At 44.3% G+C, this 27,523-nt stretch overlaps 1 protein-coding gene across 2 annotated transcripts; it reads left to right on the top strand.

Annotated features, from left to right (window-relative positions):
• STEEP1 (STING1 ER exit protein 1) lies at window positions 1-27,293 on the top strand. Of its 2 annotated transcripts, none has more exons than XM_016943955.3 (7): window positions 1-192; window positions 5,059-5,176; window positions 19,945-19,986; window positions 20,967-21,105; window positions 22,874-22,963; window positions 24,025-24,117; window positions 25,659-27,293. In XM_016943955.3, exons 1-7 carry the CDS (start codon window positions 69-71, stop codon window positions 25,719-25,721), a joined length of 669 nt encoding a protein of 222 aa, XP_016799444.1. In that variant the 5' UTR covers window positions 1-68; the 3' UTR covers window positions 25,722-27,293. The 2 variants fall into 2 exon arrangements, with proteins under 2 accessions (XP_016799444.1, XP_016799445.1); XM_016943956.3 differs by having other exon boundaries at window positions 15-299.
• Window positions 27,294-27,523: the final 230 nt, after the last annotated feature.

Genomic DNA, 27,523 nt, shown 5'->3' with positions numbered 1-27,523 from the left:
GCACTCGTGACGTCATTTCGGGGCGACCCTCTTCTTGGCGTAGAGTTTTCAGATTGCTCTTGGGAACGATGCCGAAAGTAGTGTCTCGGTCAGTAGTCTGCTCTGACACTCGGGACCGGGAGGAATATGACGACGGCGAGAAGCCCCTCCATGTTTACTACTGTTTGTGCGGCCAGATGGTCCTAGTGCTGGGTGAGTAGCCGGGAACTGCGGGGGCGTCTGCAAGGAGCCAGACTTCGGGTTCTTGAAGGCGAATTTCCTCTGGCTGTGATCTGGGAGCCACTTCTCAACGAAGATTGGTGGGTTTTCTCTCTCCGACTAAATCCTCCCTACGCATCCCCGCCCCACTCCAGGGCATTTTTTTTTTCCTGCTTTTTGTTTAGCCTTGTGACTCTGTATCCAGACCTTCCTCAAAACTAAACTCCTTCAGGAGAACAAAAATAGAAACACAAACATATTGTATTTCCCTCTTAATCCACTGTCTTCAAAAACTACTGCCTCTAGAAGCTTTATAACGTTTCTGCTGGATACCAAGATGCTGCAGTTGCTCTTACCTCACAGCAAACGAAAATAAAACCCTCCCTTGATCCTGTATTCCCCTCCAGCTATAACCCCATTTCGTTGCTTCTTTTATAGCAAAGCTTCTCAAAAGAGTTGCCTATATTGGCTGTCTCTGCATCCTGACTTCTCATTCTCTCCTGACCTCACTTCAGGTAGGCTTTCCTTCCCACCTCATCATCTTAACCGTATTTGGCTCCATGTTAACAGTTCTAGTGGTCAGTTATCAATGTTCATTTTAATTCTTTCAGTGGCATTTGACAGAGGTAATCATTTCATTCCTTTTGCAACATGTTTTTTATTTGCTTCCAAGACTCCATACTCACTTGATTTTCCTCCTACCTCGTATTTCCCCCCCCCCCTTTTTTTTTTTTGAGATGGAGTCTCACTCTGCTGCCCAGGCTGGAGTGCAATGGTGCAATCTCGGCTCACTGCAAGCTCTGCCTCCCGGATTCAAGTGATTCTCCTGCCTCAGCCTCCCGAGTAGCTGGGATTACAGGCGCCCGCCACCACGCCCGGCTAATTTTTGTGTTTTTAGTAGAGACGGGGGTTTCACTACGTTGGCCAGGCTGGTCTCGAACTCCTGACCTCGTGATCCACCCGCCTCGGCCTCCCAAGGTGCTGGGATTACAGGCGTGAGCCACCGCGCCCAGCCTTAGATTTTTCCCCTTCTTGTCTGGCTCCCTTTTCTCTCTCAGACTTTTAGGCATTCCAAGGCACTATAGCTCAGTACTCTCACCTATTCTCACTCTGTACCCACCCCCTAGGTGATCTCATTCATTCCCAAGCTTTAAATACAACTGACATGCTGGTAACTCCCAGATGTTCATCTTTAACCTGCACCTCTCCTGAGACTCCAATTGCCTACTCCACTTGAATGTCTAATGGGCCTCTCAAATATATCGTGCTGAAAATTGAGTTCATGACCCTCTACACCCGCTCTCCAATTGCTCCTCTTATAGTCATCCCTATTGCAGTCAGTAGTACAACTATTCATCCAGTATCTCAGACCAAAACCTGGAATCAGTCTTGACTTCTGTCTGTCACGTACCTTACATCTGTCCAGTCCATCAGGAAATCCTGCAGGTGCTTTCGTGAAAATGTATGCAGGATCTGACTGCTTCTTACCACCTCCATTCCTTTTTCTTTTTGAGACAGAGGGAGTCTCACTCTGTCACCCAGGCTGGAGTGCTGCGGCGCGGTCTCAGCTCACTGCAACTTCCGCCTCCCAGGTTCAAGCGATTCTCCTGCCTCAGCCTCCCAAGTAGTGTGCGCCACCAGGCCCGGCTAGTTTTTTTTTTTTTCTTTTTTTTTTTTGAGATGGAGTTTCGCTCTTCTTGCCCAGGCTGGAGTGCAGTGGTGCGATCTCGGCTCACTGCAACTTCTACCTCCCAGGTTCAAGCGATTCTCCTGCCTCAACCTCCCTAGTAGCTGGGATTACAGGCATGTGCCACCACGCCCGGCTAATTTTGTATTTTTAGTAGAGACGGGGTTTCACCATGTTGGCCAGGCTGGTCTTGAACTCCTGACCTCAAGTGATCCACCCACCTAGGCCTCCCAAAGTGCTGGGATTACAGGCATGAGCCACCGCGGCCGGCCTACCACCTCCACTTCTAACACTGTAGTCCAAGCTACTACCATCTTTCACCTGGATTGGCACAATAGTCTCTTGCTCTCGTTGCTTCCACTCTTTTCCACATAGTAGCCAGAGTCCTGTTCAAAACCAATGGTTTCATATAACACTGAGAATAAAACCAAAGTCCATCCATACCAAGACCCTTGATCAGGCCTGTGGCTACCTCTCAGGCTTCATCCCCTAACAGTCTTCCTCTTGCTCATCGCACTTCAGCCACAGTGGCCTTTTTGCTTTTTCTCCATCATGTCAAAAGTGTTCCTGCCCCCCAGTGCCTTTTTAATTGGTATTTCTTCTGCCCCAAAAACTTTTCCCTCAATCCCTCCCTTACTTCATTCAGGTCTCTGCTAAAATGTAATTTCCTTAGAGAACCCTTCCCTGATTACCTTATCTAAAACAGCATCCCTGTCACTTTGTCCTCTTACCCTGCTTAATATTTAGCACTTATCATTACCCAAAATCATATTATAATTATTTTAAAATATGTTGCCTCTTCCACTAGAATGTAAGCTTCATCAGGGCCGGGACTTTTTTTTTTTTTTGAAACAGTGTGTAGCTCTTGTAGCCCAGGCTGGAGTGCAATGGTGCGATCTCACCTCACTGCAACCTCTGCCTCCCAGGTTCAAGTGATTCTCCTGCGTCAGCCTCCCGAGTAGCTGGGATTACAGGCACCTGCCACCATGTCTGGCTAATTTTTTTTTTTTTTTTTTTGAGACGGAATTTCGCTCTTGTTGCCCAGGCTGGAGTGCAATGGCACCATCTCGGCTCACTGCACCCTCCGTCTCCTGGGTTCAAGCGATTCTCCTGCCTCAGCCTCCCGAGTAGCTGGGATTACAGGCGTGCACCACCATGCTCAGCTAATTTTGTATTTTTTTAGTAGAGACAGGGTTTCTCCATGTTGGTCAGGCCGGTCTCAAACTCCCGACCTCAGGTGATCCGCCAGCCTCGGCCTCCCAAAGTGCTGGGATTACAGACGTGAGCAACCGCACCCGGTTAATTTTTGTATTTTTAGGAGAGACGGGGTTTCACCATGTTGGCCAGGCTGGTCTCGAACTCCTGACCTCAGGTGATCCACCTGTCTTGGCTTCCCAAAGTGCTGGGATTACAGGCGTGAGCCACCGTGCCCGGCCAGGGCGGAGACTTTATCTGCTTTGTTGTTTGCTGAATCTTCAGCACAGTGTTAGAACAGTGCCTGCTACCTAGAGGGCCCTCACGTATTTATCGAAGAAATTAATTCTTGGTAAGGAGGTGTGGTGGAAACAGCATGTGCTTTTGAATCACTTAGAGTTGGGTCTGAATTCTTGTTCTGCTTCTTATTAGATGCATGGTATATCTCTTACCCTTTCTAACCTCAGTTCCTTCATCTTTAAAATAGGAACAACAAATCTCTATTTTAACCATTCATTGTGAAGAGTAAATGAGCTGACATGTAAACTGCCTAGTGTTCTCTAACTCCTCTCTTCACCTCCTCTATTCATCTTGAATTACTCTGACCACTTGACTTTCTCTGTGATCCTTTAGGTGCTTAATTTGCATTATATAAATTTTCTTTTTTTTTTCTTTTTTTTCTTTTGAGAGACGGAGTTTTCCTCTGTTGCTCAGGCAGGAGTGCAGTGGTGTGATCCCAGCTCACTGCAACCCTCTGCCTCCTGGGTTCAAGCGATTCTCCTGCCTCAGCTTCCCAACTAGCTGGGACTACAGGTGTGTGCCACCACGCCCTGCTAATTTTTGTATGTTTTAGTAGAGATGGTTTCGCTATATGTTGGCCAGGCTGGTCTCGAACTTCTGACCTCAGGTGATCCACCTGCCACCTCAGCCTCCCAAAGTGCTGGATTACAAGCGTGAGCCACCGCACCCGGCCCATTATATCAATTTTCAATCTGCTTTACAACTGTACCTAATTTGTTTACTGTGTTTTCATTGTTTTCAGATTAAAATTCCTCCAACTAGGATGGATCATTTGTATACTATATAATCACTCTCTCTCTTCCTTTTTTTTTTTTTTTTTTGACGGAGTCTCGCTCTGTTGCCCAGGCTGGAGTGCAATGGCACGATATTGGCTCACTGCAACCTCCACCTCCTGGGTTCAAGCAATTCTCTCACCTCAGCCTCCCAAGTAGCTGGGCCAGGCTGGTCTTGAACTACTAACCTCAGGTGATCTGCCCGTCTTGACCTCCCAAAGTGCTGGGATTACAGGCATGAGCCACCTCGCCTGGCCTCTTTTTTTTTTTTTTTTTTTTTTTGTAAAACATAGACAGGGTCTTGCTGTGTTGCCCAGGCAGGAGTACAGTGGCTGTTCACAGGAACAATCATGGAACACTACAGCATTGCACTCCTGGTCTCAAGCAATCGCCCTGCCTCATTCTTCTGAGTGGCTGGGACTATAGGTGCATGCCACCACGCCCAGCCTCTCTCCTTTTCTTAGCACATACCCACTTTTCCCAGTGCTTCCTCGTAGGCATTCCAGTATGCTTGATTGTGTCTCCTGATTCTAATGCATTATAACACAAACCAAGTGTACTATGATCACAGAAATACTTACAGAAACCTGAATTGCAGTACTGGGAAGGACTTTTGAGATAATATCATCTAACTCATCTTTCAAATGAGGCAAAAGTCTCCAAAGGAGGAAGTGATTTGCCAAAGATCACCAGGGTAGTAAGAGAGCTGGGACCAAATACCAAGGTCTCCTGATAGCAAGTCATTTTTAGTTGGAACATTCAATAATAGGTTTCAATAAGCATAGTAATTGTACTAGAAAATTCTAGTGCTAGGGATCCCACTCAAAACTTCTCAGGATATTTTGCAGTGACTCATTTGCTATATTTTGCCATGACTCTAGTGACCAAATCTCTCCATTCCTTCAGACTGCCAGTTAGAGAAATTGCCCATGAGGCCCCGGGACCGGTCCCGTGTGATTGATGCTGCCAAACATGCCCATAAGTTTTGTAACACAGAAGATGAGGAGACTATGTATCTGCGGAGGTAAGAGGTTGATGCTCCCTGTTTAGGATTTCCCTATTGTGTTGGCGTCTGTTTCTGAATAATATAAATATCACATCTATTGTTGAACAGGTCAGTTGGTCCCAATACTTTGACATTTGTGGTGGTTTTCTAACTTCTGTTAATGTAGTAATATCTTTATTGTGCTTTGTTGAAATGGTGCTCACATGTGATTCCATTGCTTTTTTTTTTTTAATTGAGATGGAGTCTCACTCACTCTGTTGCTCAGGCTGGAGTGCAGTGGTGTGACCTCAGCTTACCGCAACCTCCACCTCCCAGATTCAAGCAACTCTCTTGCCTCAGCCTCCCCAGTAGCTGGGATGACAGGCGTGCGCCACCACGCCCAGCTAATTTTTGTATTTTTAGTAGAGACGTGGTTTCACCATGTCGGCCAGGCTGGTCTTGAACTCCTGGCCTCAAGTGATCCTCTCTCCTTGGCCTCCCAAAGTGCTGGGATTACAGGCATAAGCCACTGTGCCCGGCCCCTCCATTGCCATTTGATAGCTGTAGTTTGTTTACAATTTACAGGTTTGAATGAGTTCATTCAACCTGTAATCTTGTGGAGCATACCGTGTGCCAGGCACTGAGCTAGGTACTGGATCTGTGATGATGAATAAGGTATGATTTTTACCATTAAAGAGCTCATGACTTTGAGGGAATGACTCCTATTGTGATAGGAAAAAATACTGGTCTTCTGAACGAAAGGAAAGACAGGTGGGAGTGGGTCATTTGTCCTGAATGGTGGCCAGGAAAGGCTTCAAAAGATGATGGCATTTGTGTTTAGCCTGAACTAGGATTTCACCAAGTAGATGAAGGGAATGAAGAGCATTCCAAGTGGAAGGAATATGGAAGCATTAAAAGCATCAAACATGGTGTGCTTTAGAAACCTGAATTGTCGTTTGTGACTGGAGCACAGGTTACTTTACAGGAACGGTATCATGCATACTAGGGTGAGGACAGAGTAAAGTGCTGAAGTGGACAAGTTTGGCCTTAATCTGTAGGCAATGAAGAGCCATCTCCGTTTTTTTTTTTTTTTTTTGACGGAGTTTCGCTCTTGTTGCCCAGGCTGGAGTGCAATGGTGTGATCTTGGCTCCCTGCAACCTCCGCCTCCCAGGTTCAAGCGATTCTCCTGCCTCAGCGTCCTGAGTAGCTGGGATTTCAGGCACCTGCCACCACGCCTGGCTAATTTTTTGTATTTTTAGTAGAGATGGGATTTCACTATGTTGGCCAGGCTGGTCTCGAACTTCTGGCCTCAGGCGATCCACCTGCCTCTGCCTCCCAAAGTGCTGGGATTAGAGGGGTGAGCCACTGCGCCCGGCCTATCTCTGTTTTTTAAGCAGGGGTGTGATGTGGTTAGCTCTGTTTTAGATTTGGGAGTTTGGTATATATGAGAAATTGAAACCTGGGAAGGGATAAAATTACAGAGTGTGGAGCAAGCAGATAGGACTGAATATTTAAAAGGCAGACAAAAGAATTGGAACAGAACCAGAAGAACCTGGTGATGCAGAAAACAGGAGAGAGTATCAAGAAGTGTGTGGGGGTGTGGCTAGGGGACGGTCAGCAGCAGGTGCTAGAAGTCATGGAAAGGTCAATCCTAGGGAATTAAAAAATCCATCCATTCATGCAACAAATATTTCATTTACTGAGCTCCTACTATGTTCCAGGTACTATCCTAGAAGTCTGGAATATATACCAGTGTATTAGTTTTCTTTTTTTTGGAGACGGAGTCTCGCTCTGTCACCCAGGCTGGAGTACAGTGGCGCGATCTCGGCTCACTGCAAGCTCTGCCTCCCAGGTTCACGCCATTCTCCTGCCTCAGCCTCCTGAGTAGCTGGGACTACAGGCGCCCACAACCACGCCCGGCTAATTTTTTTTAATATTTTTAGTAGAGATGGGGTTTCACCGTGTTAGCCAGGATGGCCTCGATCTCCTGACCTCGTGGTCTGCCTGCCTCGGCCTCCCAAAGTGCTGGGATTACAGACGTGAGCCATTGTGCCCGGCCGCCAGTGTATTAGTTTTCTAGAGCTGCCATAGTAAAGTACTACAGCCTGGGTGTGGTGGCTCACGCCTGTAATCCCAACACTTTGAGATGCTGAGGTGGGTGGATCACTTGAGACCAGGAGTTCGAGACCAGGCTGGCCAACGTAGTGAAACCCCATCTCTACTAAAAATACAAAAATTAGTTGGGCATGGTGGCGCGTGTGCCTGTAATCCCAGCTACTCGGGAGGCTGGGATAGGAGAATTGCTTGTATGGGGAGGCAGAGGTTGCAGTGAGCTGAGATTGTGCCACTGTACTCCAGCCTGGGCAACAGAGTGAGGCACTGTCTCAAAAAATAAAAAAAAAATAAAGTACTACAAACTGAGTGGCCTAAAACAAGAGAAATTGTTTAATAGTTGTGGAGGCTAGAAGTCTGAAATCAAGGTGTTGGTAAGTCCATGCTCTCAAGATTGTAGGGGAGAATCCTTCCTTGCCTCATTCCTGGTTTTTGGCGTTTACCAGCAATCCTTGGCATTCCTTGGCTTGTATTGTAAATGCATCACTCCAGTTAGTGCTTGTATCGTCACATGGCATTCTCCCTTTGCCTGTTCTTTTCTTATAAGGGCACCAATCATATTGGATTAAGGGCCCATCCTCCTCCAGTATGACATCATTTTAACTTAACTAATTATGTCTGCAACATCACTATTTCCAAATAAGGTCACATTCTGAGGTTCCTGGATGGATGTGGATTTTTTTTTCTTTTTTCTTTTTTTTTTTTTTTGAGATGGTGTGTGCTACCATGCCTGGCTAGTTTTTGTGTTTTTAGTAGAGATGGGGTTTCACCATGTTGGCCAGGCTGGTCTCAAACTCTTGGACTCAAGTGATCCTCCCACCTCGGCCTCCCAAAGTGCTGGGATCACAGGCATGAGCCACTGTGCCCGGCCAGAATGTGAATTTTTAAGGGTCACTATCTAACCCAGTACAACCAGTAAACAGCAAAGAATCCTGCCCTTATGAAACTTTAGTGTTGAACCAGAAAAAGCTATAGGCTGACATCTAGCTACATGTTTTCTTTCTCTCTTTTCTTTTCTTTTTTTTTTTTTTTTTGAGATAGAGTCTCGCTCTGTCACCCAAGCTGGAGTGCAGCGATGCGATCTCAGCTCACTGCAACCGCTGCCTCCTGGGTTCAAGTGATCCTCCTGCCTCAGCCTCCCATGTAGCTGGGATTACGGTTGTGCACCACTACGCCTGGCTAATTTTTGTATTTTTAGTAGAGACAGGGTTTCACCATGTGAAGCTGCTCTTGTGAGCCTCCTTCTCCTTCTTTGGCCTTCTCAATCCTTTGGATTCTTTTTCTTCTGCCTGCCCCTCAAGTATTGGTATTCCATGCGGTTCTGACCTTGCTTTTGTCTCCACTCTCTTTATGCCTTCCTTGGGCATTCTTGTCACCTTACATGGCATTAGTTACACTTTTATGCTGATGATAAAATCTAAATCTGCCTACTGTGCCTTCCTGTGTCCCAGAACTGTATAGCCAGTTGCCTACTCTACTTCTTCACCTGATGTCCCACTTTTCAGATCCAACATGATGAAGGCCAAACTTATCATTTCTCTACTGTGGACAGTACCACAGATCGATTCACTCAGTACCACTCCGACACTCTTCTTTTTTTTTTTTTTTTTGAGACGGAGTCTCGCTCTGTCACCCAGGCTGGAGTGCAGTGGCGCGATCTCAGCTCACTGCAAGCTCCGCCTCCCAGGTTCAGGCCATTCTCCTGCCTCAGCCTCCTGAGTAGCTGGGACTACAGGTGCCTGCAACCACGCCCGGCTAATTTTTTGTATTTTTAGTAGAGACGGGTTTTCACTGTGTTAGCCGGGACAGTCTCGATCTCCTGACCTCGTGATCCGCCCACTTCGGCCTCCCAAAGTGCTGGGATTACAGGCGTACTCTGACACTCTTCTGCTACACCCTCCTATACACGAGTGTCTGTAAAGTTAGGGTGCATATTCCAGTCCCCTTCCCCCCAACAACTAAGATTCTGAATATGACTTAGCTTTGGCCAAGCAAAAGAGATGGAAGTAGATGTCAGCTGATGGGTGACTTCAAGCCTTTTTTACCCTTTATCCTTATTCCATCCTGCTTCTTGGGAAATGGACATGATAATTGGAACACTAGCAGCCAGCCTGGAACTGGGAAGGAGAGGCCACAAGAATTGCAGAGCCTTTGCCCTGCTATCCTTGGGTCTCAACCAGTGCTCAGAACTGCCTTCCTCCTGATGTTACATGAGAGAACAAGCTCTTTTGTTGAAGCCATTGCAGTCAGGTCTCTATTACTATTAGCCAAATGCTAGTCCTTCTTTTCCTTCTTCCTATGATGACACCAGGATTCACGCAGTGGCCCCAGCCAGAAATCTAGGAGTCAGTCTCTCTTTGTCTCATCTGTCCCCACCATCCCACCATCATCCCCTGCATACATCTAGTCACTCACCATGTACTGTCGATTCTGCCTTCTAATCTCTTTTGTGGCTGCTGCCTCCTGTTCAGCCCTGCTGCACTGCCGTTATTTCAGTACCCAAAATCACTTACTTAGACTACTGAAGTGGCCTCTTACCTGGTCTTTTGGTCTCTAGTTTTGCTCTCCTCCAGTCTATCCTCTACTGCTTGAATTATCTGAAATACACATTATGTCAGTCACCTGCTTCAAATCTGTTAGTGACCCTTCATCACTTATAGCAATGCCTTTGAAACATTTTTAGATGAAAAATCCTTTCTTTAATTAAATTCTTACCCAGAAGTATAAATAAATAAGACTGATAAGCAGAAAGCTGCTCTGAGTGGGGAGGAGTCTAGCCCAATCCATTAAGGACTCCTCCCTCCTCCCCATCTGATTTCATTTAGGGATCATTGTGGAGTACAAGGAAAACACTCCTAGTTGGCTGAATAAAAATGTAAGCCTGAATGCGCTCTATGATCTGTCCATCTTCATCTTCTGGTACTCTCTTGATTTTTTTTTTTTTTTTAAAGAACAAACATTTATCATTTTATGTATTTTCTGTGGGTCAGGAATTCAAGAGCAAGCTTAGCTAGGTGATTCTGGTCTCTCATGAAGCTGCGATTAAGAAGATGACTATGTAAACAGTCATCTGAAGTCTTTTTTTTTTTGAGGCAGGGTCTCACTCTGTCACGCAGGCTAGAGTGCAGTGGCACAATCACAGCTCACTGCAGTCTCGATCTCCTGGGCTCAAGTGATCCTCCCACCTCAGCCTCCTGAGTAGCTGCGACCATAGGCATGTGCCACCATGCCTGGCTAATTTTTAATTTTTTTTGTAAAAACAGGGTCTTCCTATGTTGCCCAGGCTGTTCTTGAACTCCTAGGCTCAAGCAATCCCCCTGCCTTTTCCTCCCAAAATGCTGGGATTACAGGTGTGAGCCACCGTGCCTGGCCTGAAATCTTGATTAGGGCTGGAGAGTCATCTTCCAAGGTGTCTCATATGGTAGGCAGTTGAGTGCTAACTGTTGGCAAGAAGCCTCAGTTTCTCAACACAGGGATCTTTCCATAAGGCTGCTTGAGTATCCTCATGACATGGCAGCTGGCTTCCCACAATGTAAGTAATTCAGGAGAGCAAGGCAAAAGCCACAATGTGTTTTATGGCTATGACTCAGAAGGCACACACAGTTGTTTCTGTGATGTCCTTTTGGTGTCACAAGTCAGCGTTATTCATTGTGGGAGGTGACTATACAAGGGTGTTAGTACCAGGGACAAGGATCATTGGGGGCCACCTTAGAGGCTAGCTACCACAGCCAGAATGGAGAATTTTTTTTTTCTTGAGATGAAGTCTCACTCTGTTGCCCAGGCTGGAGTGCAGTGGCGCAATCTTGGCTCACTGCAACCTCCACCTCCTGGGTTCAAGTGATTCTTCTGCCTCAGCTTCCCGAGTAGCTGGGATTACAGGCATGCACCACCATGCCTGGCTAATTTTTGTATTTTTAGTAGAGACGGGGTTTCACTGTGTTGGCCAGGCTGGTCTCGAACTCCTGACCTTAAATGATCCACCCGCCTTGGCCTACCAAAGTGCTGGGATTACAGGCGTGAGCCACCGTGCCCGGCCGAGAATGTTTTGTTTTGTTTTTGGTCACAGAGTCTTCCCTATCTCATATATTCCTTGAGATTCAGGATAGGAAAGAAAATCAAGGTCAATTATCCCAAACATCTAGCTCATATTAATCACTTCTTTATAGTCATACCACTTGAAATTCTTACCTCATTTACATTAAAGTCTCACTGTTTCAATAAGATGAACTTTTTGAGAGCAGGAACCTTGCCTTATTTTTCTGAAACCCTTAGGACAGACATCTTGCCTGCTTCTTGGCACATAGTTAGAAATAGATACATTTTTATAAACTTGACAAAATCCAGTTTGTCATTGGTACTTGAAGATTAACTCATTGAGAAATATGCGGCCCCATTTATTTGATATTTCTATGTGTTTTGAAAGCTTGAACTTACGGGATTGGCCGACTTCAGGATTCTAGGGGAAGTTCATTCTCTGTATGGTGAATCTCTCCCTTCAGTATGGGGTTGAATTTAGTCCCAGTGGGACCAGAGAGGGTATATAGAACCAAAAATATTATTAGTGTCCTGGTCCAGTGATGTCAATGAATTGGAGCACCTTTGACATAAGTAATACTTGTAAATGGAGAGGCAGAACATTAAAGATGATGGTCAGCACAGTCTGTATAGTTATATCCCAAGCAGTACCACTTTGTGACTTTGGGCAAGTAATCTTTTAGGCCCCCAATTTCCTTATCCTTCAATTGGGAAAATAATACATGTGTTGTCAAAGAGCAACTGGAAGTCTCCTACAGTACCAGAAAGACCACAAATAGTTATAATGACTTTGGAAAGTACTTTGGCAACATCCAGTATAGCTAAAGATGCATATAATGTGTGCCTTAGAAATTCTGCTTTTCACGTACACCTTAGCAAAGTGATTCTCAAACTTTGCTGTGTGCCGGAATCATCTGGAGGAGTTTTTTGTTTGTTTGTTTGTTTTAATGCGAATGCCTCAGCTTTACCCTCAGAGATTTCGTTTCTGTTTTCCATTTTTTTTTTTTTTTTTGAGACAGAGTCTCACTCTGTTACATAGGCTGGAGTGCAACGGCGCGATCTCCTTTCACTGTAACCTCCGCCTCCCAGGTTCAAGCAATTCTTCCACCTCAGCCTCCTGAGTAGCTGGGATTACAGGCACCCGCCATCATACCTGGGTAATTTTTGTAGAGACAGGGTTTCACCATGTTGGCCAGGCTGGTCTTGAACTCCTGACCTCAGGTGATCTGCCCACCTCAGCCTCCCAAAGTGCTGGGATTACAGGCGTGAGCCACCACACCCAGCCGAGATTTAGTTTCTTTTAAATTGAGTTATAGTCTACATACCATAAAAGTCACCATTTTAAAGTGTATGATTCAGTGGTTTTAGTATGTTTGCAAGATTGTGCAAAAGATTGGACACCTCTGCCCTAGAGAAAGGAATGCTGCACAGAGGCCAAGAAAAGTCTGAACAGACAGGCCTTGCTGGGTTTAGATCATGTGCTTTTTGTCCAATCACATTTCTACATGGTTGTCAATCATGCCTCTGTAACAAAGCTTCCATAACAACCCAGGAGGACAGGGTTTGGGAAGCTTCTGGATGGCCGAATATGTGGAGGTTCCTGAAGGGTGGCGTGTCCAGGGAGGGCATGGAAGCTCCACGCCCCTTGCCCCTTACCTCACCCTGCGCATCTCTTCTCTGTATCCTTTGTGATATCCTCTGTAGTTAACTGGTAAACATTAACTATTTCCCTGAGTTCTGTGAGCTGCACTAGCAAAGTAATCGAACCCAAAGAGGGGGTCATGGGAACCCCAACTTGAAGCTAGTTGGTCAGAAGTTCTGGAGGCCTGGCTAGGCATGGCGGCTCACGCCTGTAATCCTAGCACTTTGGGAGGCCGAAGTGGGCAGATCACTTGAGGTTAGGGGTTCGAGACCAGCCTGACCAACATGGCGAAACCCTGTCTCTACAAAAAAGTTGCAAAAATTAGCCGGGCAGCCAGGTGCGGTGGCTTATGCCTATAATCCCAGCACTTTGGGAGCCTGAGGCAGGTGGATCATGAGGTCTGGAGATCGAGACCATCCTGACCAACACAGTGAAACCCCATGTCTACTAAAAATACAAAAAATTAGCTGGGCGTGGTGGTGCGCACCTGTAGTCCTCAGGAGGCTGAGGCAGGAGAATCGCTTGAACCTGGGAGGCGGAGGTTGCAATGAGCCGAGATGTGCCACTGCACTCCAATCTGGGTCACAGAGTGAGACTCAGTCTTAAAAAAAAAAAAAAAAAAGTTTTGGAAGCCTGGACTTGCGACTGGTATCTGGTTGGTGGCCGGTCTTGGGGACCAAGCCGTCAACCTGTGGTATCTGACGCTGTGTCCGAGTAGACAGTGTCAGAACTGAATTGGAGGACACCTAGCTGGCATCCATTTATTGGAGTGTGGGGAAAACCCCACACACATTTGGCCACAGAAGTCTTCTTCTGTGTTGAAGGTTGTTGTTGTGGTGTGAGATCAGAGGAAAAACCCAGGTTGACAGAGTTTTTCCCAAACAGCTGGCATTCACCAATAAACCATCTGCCTCAGTTGTACTGCCTGCCTGCCCCCTTCCTCGTTCCTCCCTCATCTCTGCCCTGGCCAGTTAAGTTGGAGGGGAACCTTAGGAAGGACAGGGGAAACAGAGGAAGTAGAAATTCTTTTTTTTTTTTTGAGACGGAGTTTTGCTCTTGTTGCCCAGGCTGGAATGCAGTGTTGCAATTTCGGTTCACTACGATCTCCACCTCCCGGGTTCAAGCGATTCTCCTGCCTCAGCCTCCCAAGTAGCTGGGATTACAGGCACGTACCACCATGCCCGGCTAATTTTTTGTATTTAGTAGAGATGGAGTTTCACCATGTTGGTCAGGCTGGTCTTGAGCTCCTGACCTCAGGTGATCCACCTGCCTTGGCCTCCCAGAGTGCTGGGATTACAGGTGTGAGCCGCCGCACCTGGCCCCCATTTTTAAATTGGTGTATTTGTCTTTCTGTTGTTGAGTTGTAAGAATTCTATGTTATGCATACTAGTCCCTTATCATATATATGATTTGCAAATATTTTCTTTCATCCTGTGAATTGTTTTCTCACTTTTTTGATGATATTCTTTGAAGCACGCAAGTTTTAAATTTTTATCATCCCATATATCTGATTTTTTTCTTCCATTGCTTGTGCTTTAGGCATCATATCTAAGAAATGGCCAGGCGTGGTGGCTCATGCTTGTAATCCTAGCACTTTGGGAGGCCGAGGTGGGTGAATCATTTGAGGCCAGGAGTTTAAAACTAGCCTGGCCAACATGGCGAAACCCCATGTCTACTAAAAACACAAAAATTAACCATATGTGGTGGTGCACACCTGTAGTCTCAGCTGCTCGGGGCTGAGGTAGGAGAGAATCGCTTGAACCTGGTAGGTGGAGGTTGTAGTGAGCCAGCCAAGATTGTGCCACTGTACTCCAGACTGGGTGACACAGCCCAAATCTGTTTCAAAAATAAAAGAAGAAATGTTTGCCTAATCCAAGCATATGAAGATTTGCAGCTATGTTTTCTTCCAAGAGTTTTATAATTTTACTTCTTACATTTAGGTCTTTCATTCATTTTGAGTTAATTTTTGTATATAGCATGAGGTAGGGGGCTAAATTCATCCTTTTGCATGTGGCTATCTAGTTTTCCCAGGACCTTTTGTTAAAAAGACTGAGTTTTTCCCCCTTAATGGTCTTGGCACCCTTGTTGAAAATCAGTTAACCATATATGTATGGGTTTATTTTAGACTCTCAGTTCTATTCCATTGACCTGTATGTCTGTCCTTATACCAGTATCACCCTGTCTTTATTACTATAGCTTTTTAGTCAATTTTGAAATTGGGAAGTGTGAGTTCTCCAACTTTGTTCTTGTTTTTTCAAGATTGCTTTGGCTCTACTGGATTTCTTCCAATTGCATATTAATTTTAGGATCAGCTTAAATTTCTGTGAAAAAGCCAGCTGGGATTTTGAAAGGGATTGTGTTGAATCTGGAAATTCATTCGAGGAATATTGCCACCTTAACAATATTAAGTCTTCCAATCTGTGAACATCAAAATGTGTTTACATTTATTTAGGTCTTCTTTAATTTCTTTTGGTAATACTTTTTAGTTTTCAGTGGACATTTCTTGCACTTCTTTTGTTAAATTTATTCTAGGTGTTGAATAGAAGTAGTGAGAGTGGCATCTTTATCTTGTTCCTGATTTTAGGGGGAAAGCTTTCAGTCTTTCACTATTAAGTATGATGTTAGTTTATGTGGTGCTATGATTTGAATGTGTTCCCCAAAAGTTCATGTGTTGGAAACAATCTGTCTGCCCTATGAATGGATTAATGAGGCTCTGCTGTTATGCATGGATTAACGTTGCTGTCATGTGAGTAGGTCTGTTATTGCAGGAGCGGCTTTGTTTTAAAACCGAGCTTTCTCATACTTACTTGCCCTTCTGCCATGTTATGATGCAGCACGAAGGCCCTTGCCCAGTGCCGGAGCCATGCTCTTATGCTTCCCAGCTTTCAGAACTGTGAGAAATCAATCTCTTTTATTTATAAATTATCCAGTCTGTGGTATTATGTTACAGTAACAGAAAATGCACTAAGACGTGGGTAAACAGATGGGGGTTTTTCAGAGATGCCCTTTATTAGGTAGAGGAAGTTCCCTTCTATTCTTAGTATATTGAAGGGGTTTTGACTTTTGTCAAGTGCTTTTTCTATGTGTCTATTGAAATGATTATGTTTTTCTCTTTCCTTCTATCAATATGATGTGTTAATTTTTTTAGCTTTATTGAGGTATAATTGACAAAAATTGTATATGTTTAAGGGATACAGCTTGATATTTTGATATACATATACACTGTGAAATGATCACCACAATTAAGCTCATTAATGTATCTATCACCTCACAGTTACCATTTTCTTTGTGTGTGTAGGTAGTGAGGATACTTAAAAAATTTAGAATGTACAATACAGTATTGTTAACTATAGTTATGATGCTGTACATTAGATCTCCAAAACTTACTCATCTTGCATAACAGAAACTTTATATCCGTTGGACAACAACCTCCCATTTCCTCCACCTTCAGCCCCTGGCAATCACCATTCTACTCTCTGCTTCTATGAGTTTGACTATTTTGGATTCCACAAACAAGTGAGATCATGTAGTATTTGTCTTTCTGTGTTTGGCTTATTTCATTTAGCATAATGTCCTCCAAGTCCATCCATATTATCACAAATGGCAGGATTTCCTTCTTTTCATAAGGTTGAATAATGTTCTGTTGTGTGTGCATGTGTGCGTGCGTGCCACCTTTTCTTTATCCATTTAGCCATTGATAGACATTTAGGTTGCTTCCGTATCTTGGCTGTTGTGAATAATGCTGCAATGAGCATGAGAGTGCACATATCTCTTTGAGATACTGAACTCATTTCCTTTGGATATATACCAAGAAGTGGGATTGCTGGCTCATAGGGTAGTTCTATAATTTTCTGAGGAATCTCCCATACTGTGTTCCATAATGGCTGTACTAATTTACATTTTCACTAGCAGTGTATAAGGGTTCCCTTTTCTCCACATCCTCCCTAACATTTAATTTTTGTCTTTTTTTTTTTTTTCTTTTGAGACAGAGTCTTACTCTGTCACCAGGCTGGAGTGCAGTGGTGCAGTCTCGGTTCACTGCAACCTCTACCTCCCGGGTTCAAGTGATTCCCCTGCCTCATCCTCCCTAGTAGCTGGGACTACAGGCGCATGCCACCATGCCTGGCTAATTTTTTGTATCTTAGTAGAGATGGGGTTTCACCGTGTTGGCCAGGATGGTCTTGATCTCCTGACCTTGTGATCCGCCTGCCTCGGCCTCCCACAGTGCTGGGATTACAGGCGTGAGCCACTGCACCTAGCCTTGTCTTTTTGATAATAGCCATTCTAACTGGAATGAGAGGATATCTCATTATGGTTTTTTTGTTTGTTTGTTTGTTCGTTTGTTTGAGACAGGGTCTTGCTCTGTTGTCCAGGCCGGAGTGCAGTGACACAATCTTGGCTCACTGCAACCTCTGCCTCCCAGGTTCAAGCGATTATCCTGTCAGCCTCCCAAGTAGCTGGGATTACAGGCATGTGTCACAACACCCAGCTAATTTTTGTATTTTTAGTAGAGACGGGGTTTTACCATGTTGGCCAGGCTGGTCTTGAACTGCTGGCCTCAAGTGATCTGCCCGCCTCGGCCTCCCAAAGTGCTGGCATTACAGGTGTGAGCTACCACGTCCGGCCCTCATTATGGTATTGATTTGCATTTCCCTGATGATTAGTCTTTTCATATACCTGTTGGCCATTTGTATGTCTTGGAGAAATGTCTGTTCAGGTCCATTGCCCATTTAAAAAATCAGGTTATTTATTTATTTGCTATTGAATTGTATGAATTATTATGTGAGAAAAGAAGATTGGTTTGACCACAGAAAAACCTAAAATTTCCACATGATGGAAAAAGTCAAAGACAAATGACAAACTAGAGAATAAACAAGGCCCCTTAATTATTGCAAGTTTCCTCAATATAAGATTAAAAGGTAACTGAATAAACAAAGGACATGAACTAACAGTTCAAAACAAAGAAAATGCAAATGACTATTAAATATATGAAAAGATGTGTAACTTTACTCCTAAAAAAAGAAATACAAATTAAAAGATTCCATTTTTCACATGTGAGAATGGCAGTGATGCAATTTAACGGCATCCAGTGTTGGTGAGACTGTAGGGAAACAGGAACTCTCAGTATATTGGTAGTGTGAGTCTAAATTGGTTCAACTTCTATAGAGAGAAATTTGGCAGCATCTACCAGAATTTAAAATGTACACACTTCTAGGAATTTGTCCAACACGTAAAAGACATTTTGGTTCATCTATACAAAGGAATACAATGCGGTCCTTGTAAAGAATGAAGTAACTCTTTATCTATTGATATGGAATATATATATATATTTAACCAAGTTATATTTTTAAGTGAACAAAAGTAGAGAACAGCGTACATTTGTCTAAAAAAGGAAAAAAAATATTTTCTTTATGTACCAGTCAGAGTTCTTTGCTTATATATGCATCAGCTATCTCTAGGATGAACAGAAGAAACCAGAAACAGTATTTGCCTCTGGGGAAGGGAACTGGGTGGGTGGAGGATGAGTAGGGAAGATATTTTTTGTTTTATACTCTTATGTATACCATATGCATATATTGCCTATTACATAGTTGAAACAAGGGGAGGGGAAGTGAGGAGACCAGTCAGGACCTGTTGTTACAGTCGTCCAGGGAGTTGATAATGGTGGTGTAGGCTAAGATAGTGGCAGGAACGTGGAGACAAGCAGACAGATTCAAGGTCTTTTCTTGGAGATAAAAATCCATAGAATTTGCTGATGAAGTAAGTGTGGGAGATGAGGGGAAGAGAAGAATCAAGGATGAGTCCCAGGTTTCTGTTAAACAGCCATGTGGGTGGAATTGAGTCCTTGTGTATATGACTTGGTGTCTAAGGTGGTATTGCGTGGGCTCTTGAGCTTGACTGCCTGGGCTTAAATTCAACCTCTGCTTCCTAGCTCCACGACTTTGGGCAAGCCATGTAAACTCTGTGGGCCTAGGTTCTTCATTCATAAAGTGGGAATAATAATATGACATATCTCACAGAGTTGTTGTAAGGATTAAATGAGTTAATACATGTATACTTTTTTTTTTTTTTTTTTTTTTTGAGATGGAGTCTCGTTCCGTCACCCAGGCTGGAGTGCAGTGGCGTGAACTCGGCTCACTGCAGCCTCTGCCTTCCAGGTTCAGGTGATTCTCCTGCCTCAGCCTCCTGAGTAGCTGGGATTACAGGCATCCGCCACCACGCCCAGCTAATTTTTATATTTTTAGTAGAGACGGGGTTTCCCCATGTTGGCCAGGATAGTCTCGAACTCCTTACCTCAAATGATCCCTCCACCTAGGCCTCCCAAAGTGCTAGGATTGCAGGCGTGAGCCACCGTGCCCAGCCGAGTTAATACATATATACTTTAGAATAGCTCTTGGCACATAGTAAAGGGTTTATAAGTGGTTGCCGCTATTATTGTTGTTGTTATTACTACAACTACTATTGCTACCTATGATTATGACTACACTGCTCCTCCTCTTCCTCTTCCTTTGTCAGGGAGATACCTGACCTGTATCAGGGGCTCCATAAATGTTTGTTGCAGGAAGGGAGGAATGTTGAACCAATGAGTTGACCTATGAAATGAAAACTTTTTTTTTTTTTGAGACGGAGTTTCACTCTTGTTGCCCAGGCTGGAGTGCAATGGCTGGCTCTCGGCTCACCGCAACCTCCGCCTCCCAGGTTCAAGCAATTCTCCTGCCTCAGCCTCCCGAGTAGCTGAGATTATAGGCATGCACCACTGCGCCCGGCTAATTTTGTATTTTTAGTAGAGACGGGGTTTCCCCATGTTGAGGCTGGTCTCGAACTCCTGACCTCAGGTGATCCGCCCGCCTCAGCCTCCCAGAGTGCTGTGATTACAGGCGTGAGCCACCGTGCCTGGCCCCCAAATGAAAACTTTTGAAAGGGCCTCTTAGCATTTGAAGAAATGGGATAGTAAGGTTGATACATAATGAGATTTGTTCATATCTTTTTATTTTTTAACTTCCATTTTCTGTGCAGACCTGAAGGCATTGAACGACAGTACCGGAAGAAATGTGCAAAGTAAGTATTAACGATGTGGGTTTCTCCAAGCATAGGCAAGTAGAGGCATAATGTGTTAGGAAAATAATTATTTGGATACAACTCTCCATTATGTCTTTTTTTTTTTTTTTTTTGAGACAGAGTCTTGCTCTGTCGCCCAGGCTGGAGTGCAGTGGTGCAATCTCAGGTCACCGCAACCTCTGCCTCCTGGGTTTAAGTGATTCTCCTGCCTCAGCCTCTCTAGTAGCTGGGATTACAGGCACATGCCACCATGCCTGGCTAATTTTTGTATTTTTAGTAGAGACAGGGTTTCGACATGTTGGTCAGGCTGGTCTCGAACTCCTGACCTGAGTTCATCCGCCCACCTCAGCCTCCAAAACTGCTGGGATTACAGGCCTGAGCCACCTCGTCCGACCCCCATTATGTCTTTATCCTTATAATATCAACTGCCTTCAGACTTCAACTATGCACAAATACCAATATGTTCCCCAAAGAGGCTAGTCAAAGTTGTATCTTTGACCAGCTGGCCAGAAAAATGAATTTTTTTTTTTGAGACAGAGTCTTGCTCTTGTTGCCCAGGCTGGAGTGCAGTGGCGTGATTTCCACTCACTGCAACCTCCACCTCCCGGGTTCAAGCAATTCTCCTGTGTCAACCTCCTGAGTAGCTGGGATTACAGGCACCTGCCACCATGCCTGGCTAATTTTTGTATTTTGAGTAGAGATGGGGTTTTGCCATGTTGGCCAGGCTGGTCTTGAACTCCTGATCTCAGGTGATCCACCTGCTTCGGCCTCCCAAAGTGCTGAGATTACAGGCGTGAGCCACCACGCCCGGCCTAAGTGATTCTTATCAGGTAGAGGTAGTTTTGGGAAACACTGAGAAGAGCCAGTCATTAGTTTATGCCACAAACAGAAATATTCCCAGAGTCTAAGCACACTTTGCAAATTGCTGTTTTGGGAATTTGGATTATGAGACCTCGCAGAAATTCACTGTGTCATTGCAGGTGTGGACTGCCGCTCTTCTACCAATCCCAGCCAAAGAATGCTCCTGTTACCTTCATTGTGGATGGAGCAGTAGTCAAGTTTGGCCAGGGCTTTGGGAAAACGAACATATATACTCAGAAACAAGAGCCTCCTAAGAAGGTAATTACCATTGAAGGAGAGACTGCTTAATATAGCTCTAGATTTAGCTCATGTTTTGAAATAAGATTATAGTGATGAGAAACTGCTCTTTATGGATGTATTCTTTTTATTTCTTTTGCTTTTTTTGTCTTTTTCTTATTTTATTTCTTTTTCTTTTTTCTTTATGGATATATTCTTATACTTTATTTTTATTTTTTAAAAGTTAAAAACGATTTGGGGGGTATATAGATGCACATATTTATGGGGTACATGAGATATTTTGATACAGGTATGCAATGTGTAATCACATCATGGAAAATGGGGTATTCATCCCCTCAAGCATGTATATGGATGCATTCTTTATTAATCGGGTGCCATTTTTGTGTATAAACAGATGCTACGTAATTGTAACACCTGTTATGTGTTCTCTCTTTCCTACAGTTGCCTCATGAGTAAGGTTAGAAATTGTATGGTTTTTACTCACATTAATTTCCTTCAAATTTTCTTCTTTTTATGGAGAGATATCATGTGTTATTTTACAAATGTTTTTTTTGAACAATTAAAAACAATGAATTAGGCTAATTAAAAAATATATTCCAAGCTGGGCATGGTGGCTCATGCCTGTAATCCCAGCACTTTGGGAGGCAGAAGTGGGAGGATCACTTGAGGCCAGGAGTTTGAGACCAGCCTGGGCAGCATGGCGAGACCCTATCTCTACAAAAAAAAGTAAATTGGCTGGGTGTGATGGTATTCACCTATAGTTCTAGCTATTCAGGAGACTGAGGTGGGAGGATCACTTTAGCCCAGGAGTTTGAGGTTACAGTCAGCTATGATTGTGCCACTGCACTCCAGCCTGGGTGACAGTAAGACCCTGTCTCTTAAAAAAAATTAATTGGCCGGGTGCAGTGGCTCACTCCTGTAATCCCAGCACTTTGGGAGGCCGAGGTGGGCGGATCACCTGAGGTCAGGAGTTCGAGACCGGCCTGACAAACATGGAGAAACCCCGTCTCTACTAAAAATACAATATTAGCTGGGCATGGTGGTGCATGCCTGTAATCCCAGCTACTCAGGAGGCTGAGGCAGGAGAATCGCTTGAACCCAGGAGGCGGAGGTTACGGAGCCGAGATCGCACCATTGCCCTTCAGGCTGGGCAACAAGAGTGAGACTCCATCTCAAAAAAAAAAAAGTAATTAAAAATAAATTTTAAGAACCCATGATGGACCATGCATAGTGTCTCTCGCCTGTAATCCTAGCACTTTGGGAGGCCGAGGCAGGAGGATTGCCTGAGGCCAGGAGTTGGATACAAGCCTGAGACGTTAAGCGTTAAGGATGCTTTTTTATACCTTCTGTCCTTCTTTTTTTTTTTTTTTTTTTTTTTTTTTTTTTGCGAGACCCAGTCTCTACAAAAATGTAAAATTAGCCAGGCGTGGGGGCATGTGCCTGTAATCCTAGCTACGTAGGAGGTTGAGGCAGGAAGATCACTTGAGCCCAGGAGTTTGAGGTTGCAGTGAGCTATGATTGTGCCACTGTATTCCAGCCTGGGCAGTAGAGTGAGACGCTATTTCAAAAAAATAAAGTAAATTAAAAAAAAATAAGAGCCTTTGATGGCAAATGTTAGAAAAATATGTAAATAAAAACATTGGCACTTTTAAATAGGTCATCCTGTCCTAAAGAGGTAGTGTTTCCCCCAATACCCACAGCCCCTCACACAGGCGTGTGCGCACACACTCACGGCTCATGGATCCTGTTTTGGTGAACCGGACTGACTTCTTCTTGCCTGCCACTCCAGGTGATGATGACCAAACGGACCAAAGACATGGGCAAGTTCAGTTCTGTCACCGTGTCTACCATTGATGAAGAGGAAGAGGAGATTGAGGCTGTAAGTGTCTCTGGTCTTAAGGAAACTGGAATTTGGGGAGAAGGGTACGAGGAAAGGGGACTCTAGAGCGGGAGCCTTGGAGTAGTGGAAATATTAGAGACTTCACTTTTAGACCCTGCTCTGCTGGTAAGAAACTATGGGCTGGGCGTGGTGGCTCATGCCTGTAATCCCAGCAGTTTGGGAGACCGAGACGGGCGGATCATAAGGTCAGGAGACCAAGACCAGCCTGGCCAACATGGTGAAACCCCGTTTCTACTAAAAATACAAAAAATTAGCCGGGCGTGTTGGTGAGCGCCTGTAATCCCAGCTACTCGGGAGGCTGAGGCATGAGAATCGCTTGAACCCGGGAGGTGGAGGCTTCAGTGAGCCGAGATTGCGCCACTGCACTCCAGCCTGGGGACAGAGCAGGTCTCTGTCTCAAAAAAAAAAAAAAAAAAAGAAAAGAAAAGAAACTCTGACAATGAGCCAGTTCCTGTTTCCTTGAATCTCAGGGACATCTGTAAAATGAAAACGAAGGAGTTGGATGAGATCAGTGATTTTTTCCCCCATGCTATTTTTAGAGATGCCTTAGAGGGCAAAGTCCTCATCCTCTTAATTTGAGAAACTACTGGACTGAAAGATTTCAGTTTCCTTCCAGCCCAACTCGTGGTTTGTGAGTCTGTCCTCAGTAGTAGTAGCAATTACCTTTATGGTTCTTCAGTATAACGATATTGATGGCAAGATGTCATCTGCTGTTTTACATATGTTTTGGTTAAAACGTAAATGCTACTGAAGAATCACTTGAACCCAGGAGGTGGAGGTTGCAGTGAGCCAAGATTGTGCTACTGCACTCCAGCCTGGGCAACAGAGTCAGTCTCTGTCTCAAAACAAACAAACAAACAATCAAACAAAATACCCTAAGTGCTCCTGGATTACTGAAAAGATGGAGAATGGAAAAGGAACAGAGTCCTGCCATTTTAGTCATGATTTCATGATTTGAGTAGTATACATTATGACTTAACGTCTTTGTTGTTATTCCTTGGTGAGACTTCCGGTTTAAGGATGCTCCTTTTTTCCTTCAGAGGGAAGTTGCTGACTCATATGCACAGAATGCCAAAGTGATTGAAAAACAGCTGGAGCGCAAAGGCATGAGCAAGAGGCGACTACAAGAGCTGGTGAGTAGCAAGGGGTAGCAAGGTGCTGGGGCCCTATCATTTGGATGTCTTGGTCTGAAAGACCTTTCAGCAGGCAGGGAAATCTTTTAGGAAATCTGTTGGGAGGTTTTAGAGTAGTTGGCTGCCAGTTTTATAACCCTGGTCTGTGACTGTCAGTATACCCTACTCTGTAGTAGTGACCCCAGGATCTAGGCCTTAAATGATGATACTTGTTATAGCCCTAACTAGGATGATATTTTATTTTCTGTATTTTATTTTTATTTTATTTATTTATTTATTTTGGAGCTGGAATCTCACTTTGTCGCCTAGGCTGGAGTGCCGTGGCGTGGTCTCAGCTCACTGCAACCTCCACCTCCCGGGTTCAAGGGATTCTCCTGCCTCAGCCTCCTGAGTAGCTGGGACTACAGGCACGTGCCACCACGCCTGGCTAATTTTTGTATTTTTAGTAGAGATGGGGTTTCACCATGTTGGCCAGGCTGGTCTCGAACTCCTGACCTCAGGTGATCCGCCCGCCTCGGGCTCCCAAAGTGCTGGGATTTCAGGCGTGAGCCACCACGCCAGGCCAGGATGATATTTTAATCTGCTTCTTGTGGTCCAAGATCAGGAGTTAAAGGTCAGGGTTTCTGGACGTTGTCCCAGGATGTAATGGCACATGATAGGGCTACCTTGGTAGTACCAGGATTGGGGCTGGTCATTGCTTCTTAAAGCACTGGTGGTTTTCTGCACTATTCATGGGCTCATCTTACAGCATATGGATCTGTGTATGATGGTGCCTATATATTTTTTTTTTTTGACAATTACTTAAAATATTTCATCAAAATCAGATATCACTATGTTGGTGTCTCATCCAAAGGTATACCAGTCTCTTTGTGTCTGTAGTGAGTTTTTGGTGACAGAAGTGGTGGGTCCTGGGAGCTGCTTTACCTTGCCATAGTCGTTTAGAACAGTGCTTCTCAGCCTTTCAAAGGCAGAAAGACCACTGCTTTCCTTTTTTCAAATTTCCATGAACAGATTTGTAATTTATAAAATACAATAAAAATGAATTGTCTCAATTTTTATCAGATTTTAAAAATTACTATTGTGTCAAATTGCTATAAAAGCTTCTAAATGCTTACTATCCATTTTTGTACATATTTTGCGTGGACCAATAACAAATAGTTCATAGACCATATAACTTTAAGTAGCACTGTTGTAGAATGATGTTCTTCCTGTTCTGCCAAGAATAGCATACTGGTATGCCACAGTATTGGTTCCCTCAGCCCGTGGGGGGCGCTGGGGCTGCTGGAATCCCTGTGCTGATTTCCTGTGGCCACAGCCTTGTCTTTTTGCCCATTTTGCCTACAAATAGCATTTTTTGTGTCTGTGCTATAACATCAGAAAGGTTGGAAAGTAGATGTTAGAGGTATATAATGATTTGGGAACCATGATTCTAGTTTGTACACTAAATGAACATTAAGGGAGAGTGTTTGGGTTGGTTAGAATAAGGAAGGAAAATAATTTCATGTCATGTATCAAGACATATGCTTTTTTTTTCTTTCTAGGCTGAATTGGAAGCCAAGAAAGCGAAAATGAAGGGGACCTTGATTGACAACCAGTTCAAATAACCAGGCCTTTTTCTGAGCCCTAGACTAGAGGCAAGCATTTAGATCAGGAGGCAAAGTAATTTCTTGATTACATAGACGGATTCCTATTTATGCCCTAGCAGAAGGCTTTACGTTGTTTCCCATTGATTCTCCTACATTCAGTGAGGTCTTTAACTGAGTCCGTTTAACTTGCTTTCTTTTTTTTTTGTTTTTGAGACAAAGTCTTGCTCTTTCGCCCAGGATGGAGTGCAGTGGTGCGATCTCGGCTCACTGCAACCTCCGCCTCCCGGGTTCAAGCAGTTCTCCTGCCTCAGCCTCCTGAGTAGCTGGGATTACAGGCATGTGCCACCACGCCTGGCTAATTTTTGTATTTTTAGTAGAGACGGGTTCCACCATGTTGGCCAGGCTGGTCTCGAACTCCTGACCTCAAATGATCCACCCACCTTGGCCTCCCAAAGTGCTGGGATTACAGGAGTGAGCCACCGTGCCCAGCCTTGCCCTGCTTTCTAGGAGATGGAGTTTTCTGAATTTTTCTGTATTTAGGTTTTCTGTACTATTTTTTGTCCACTTGATGCAAACTTCTTCAGCTGTGTAGAAACTTTATGAATAGATGAGTGCTTGAGTGTCTCCAGTCTCTAAAGTGGCTGCTTTTATTCTTTCTTCAAAGTTAATAACATGTTGCAAGATTTTTGGACAAAATATTATGGTGTGTCATAGGAAAAGCACCATGAATTATATTTAGGTATAGCAAGTCAGATCCTTTGAAGTGACTCTGTCTCTGTTCTTAGAAGGGTTCTTGGAATTGGCTGTGGTTTGAATCTTTCTACTGTCAGAGGAGACCCATTAAAAGCCAGAATCTGCATAAAGCTTTCTTTACTTCAAACACTGAAGCTGTAGGCGAGCCATCCCGTATCGACTTTATACTCAAAGAAGGAAAAGCCAGATTGCAGTGAGTGGGTAGGACAGCTCAGATCCAAATGAAAGTAGGGTCTCAAGTAACCCAAGGGTGGCCGGGTATGGTGGCTCACGCCTGTAATCCTAGCACTTTGGGAGGCAGAGGCGGGCAGATTGCCTGAGCTCAGGAGTTTGAGACCAGCCTGGGCAACATGGTGAAACCCTGTCTCTACTAAAATACAAAAGAAATTAGCCAGGTGTGGCGGCATACCCCTGTAGTCACGGCTACTTGGGAGGCAGAGGCAGGAGAATTGCTTGAACTCGGGAGGTGGAGGTTGCAGTGAGCTGAGATTGCACCACTGTACTCCAGCACTCCAGCCTGGGCGACAGAGTGAGACTCTGTCTCTACAAAAAAAAAAAAAAAAAAGTAACCCAAGGGAGGGAGCTACCCTCTAGTCGGGCAGCTGATACTGCTTCCTTGCATGGATACATGGGAGGGAGACGTTATAGATTAAGAAATGATAGCAAGATAAACAAAATGATTTGTTGGGTATCTTCTACTTTACATTTGCTATTTGCAGAGGAGTGTTGTATATATAGATGTTATTTTATGTCACACTGCTTCAGTGATACCTATATCCATGTGTTTGTATCCATGTTTTTATCCATTCAACTGTATTAAAAGGTGTTGGGACAGGAGTTATGTTAACCTTCTTGTATTATCTACAAAAAGTTGCACTTAGTAGGTGCCCAAGGCAGGTTCATGAGGTGCTACTGGGAGATGATAGTAGGATAGTAGGGCAGGTTTTTTTTTGTTTGTATGTTTTTGTTTTTGTTTGGTTTGTTTGTTTGTTTTGCTTTTTTTCTGATCTCCTTATTTGCAAGGCAAAGTAGGTTAGATGTGAGCTAGCAAGAACTGGGAAAAAGAG

Source organism: Pan troglodytes, chromosome X, assembly GCF_028858775.2.
Source record: "Pan troglodytes isolate AG18354 chromosome X, NHGRI_mPanTro3-v2.0_pri, whole genome shotgun sequence".
Taxonomy (NCBI): Eukaryota; Metazoa; Chordata; class Mammalia; order Primates; family Hominidae; genus Pan; species Pan troglodytes.
This window is presented reverse-complemented; position numbering and strand designations above follow the sequence as displayed.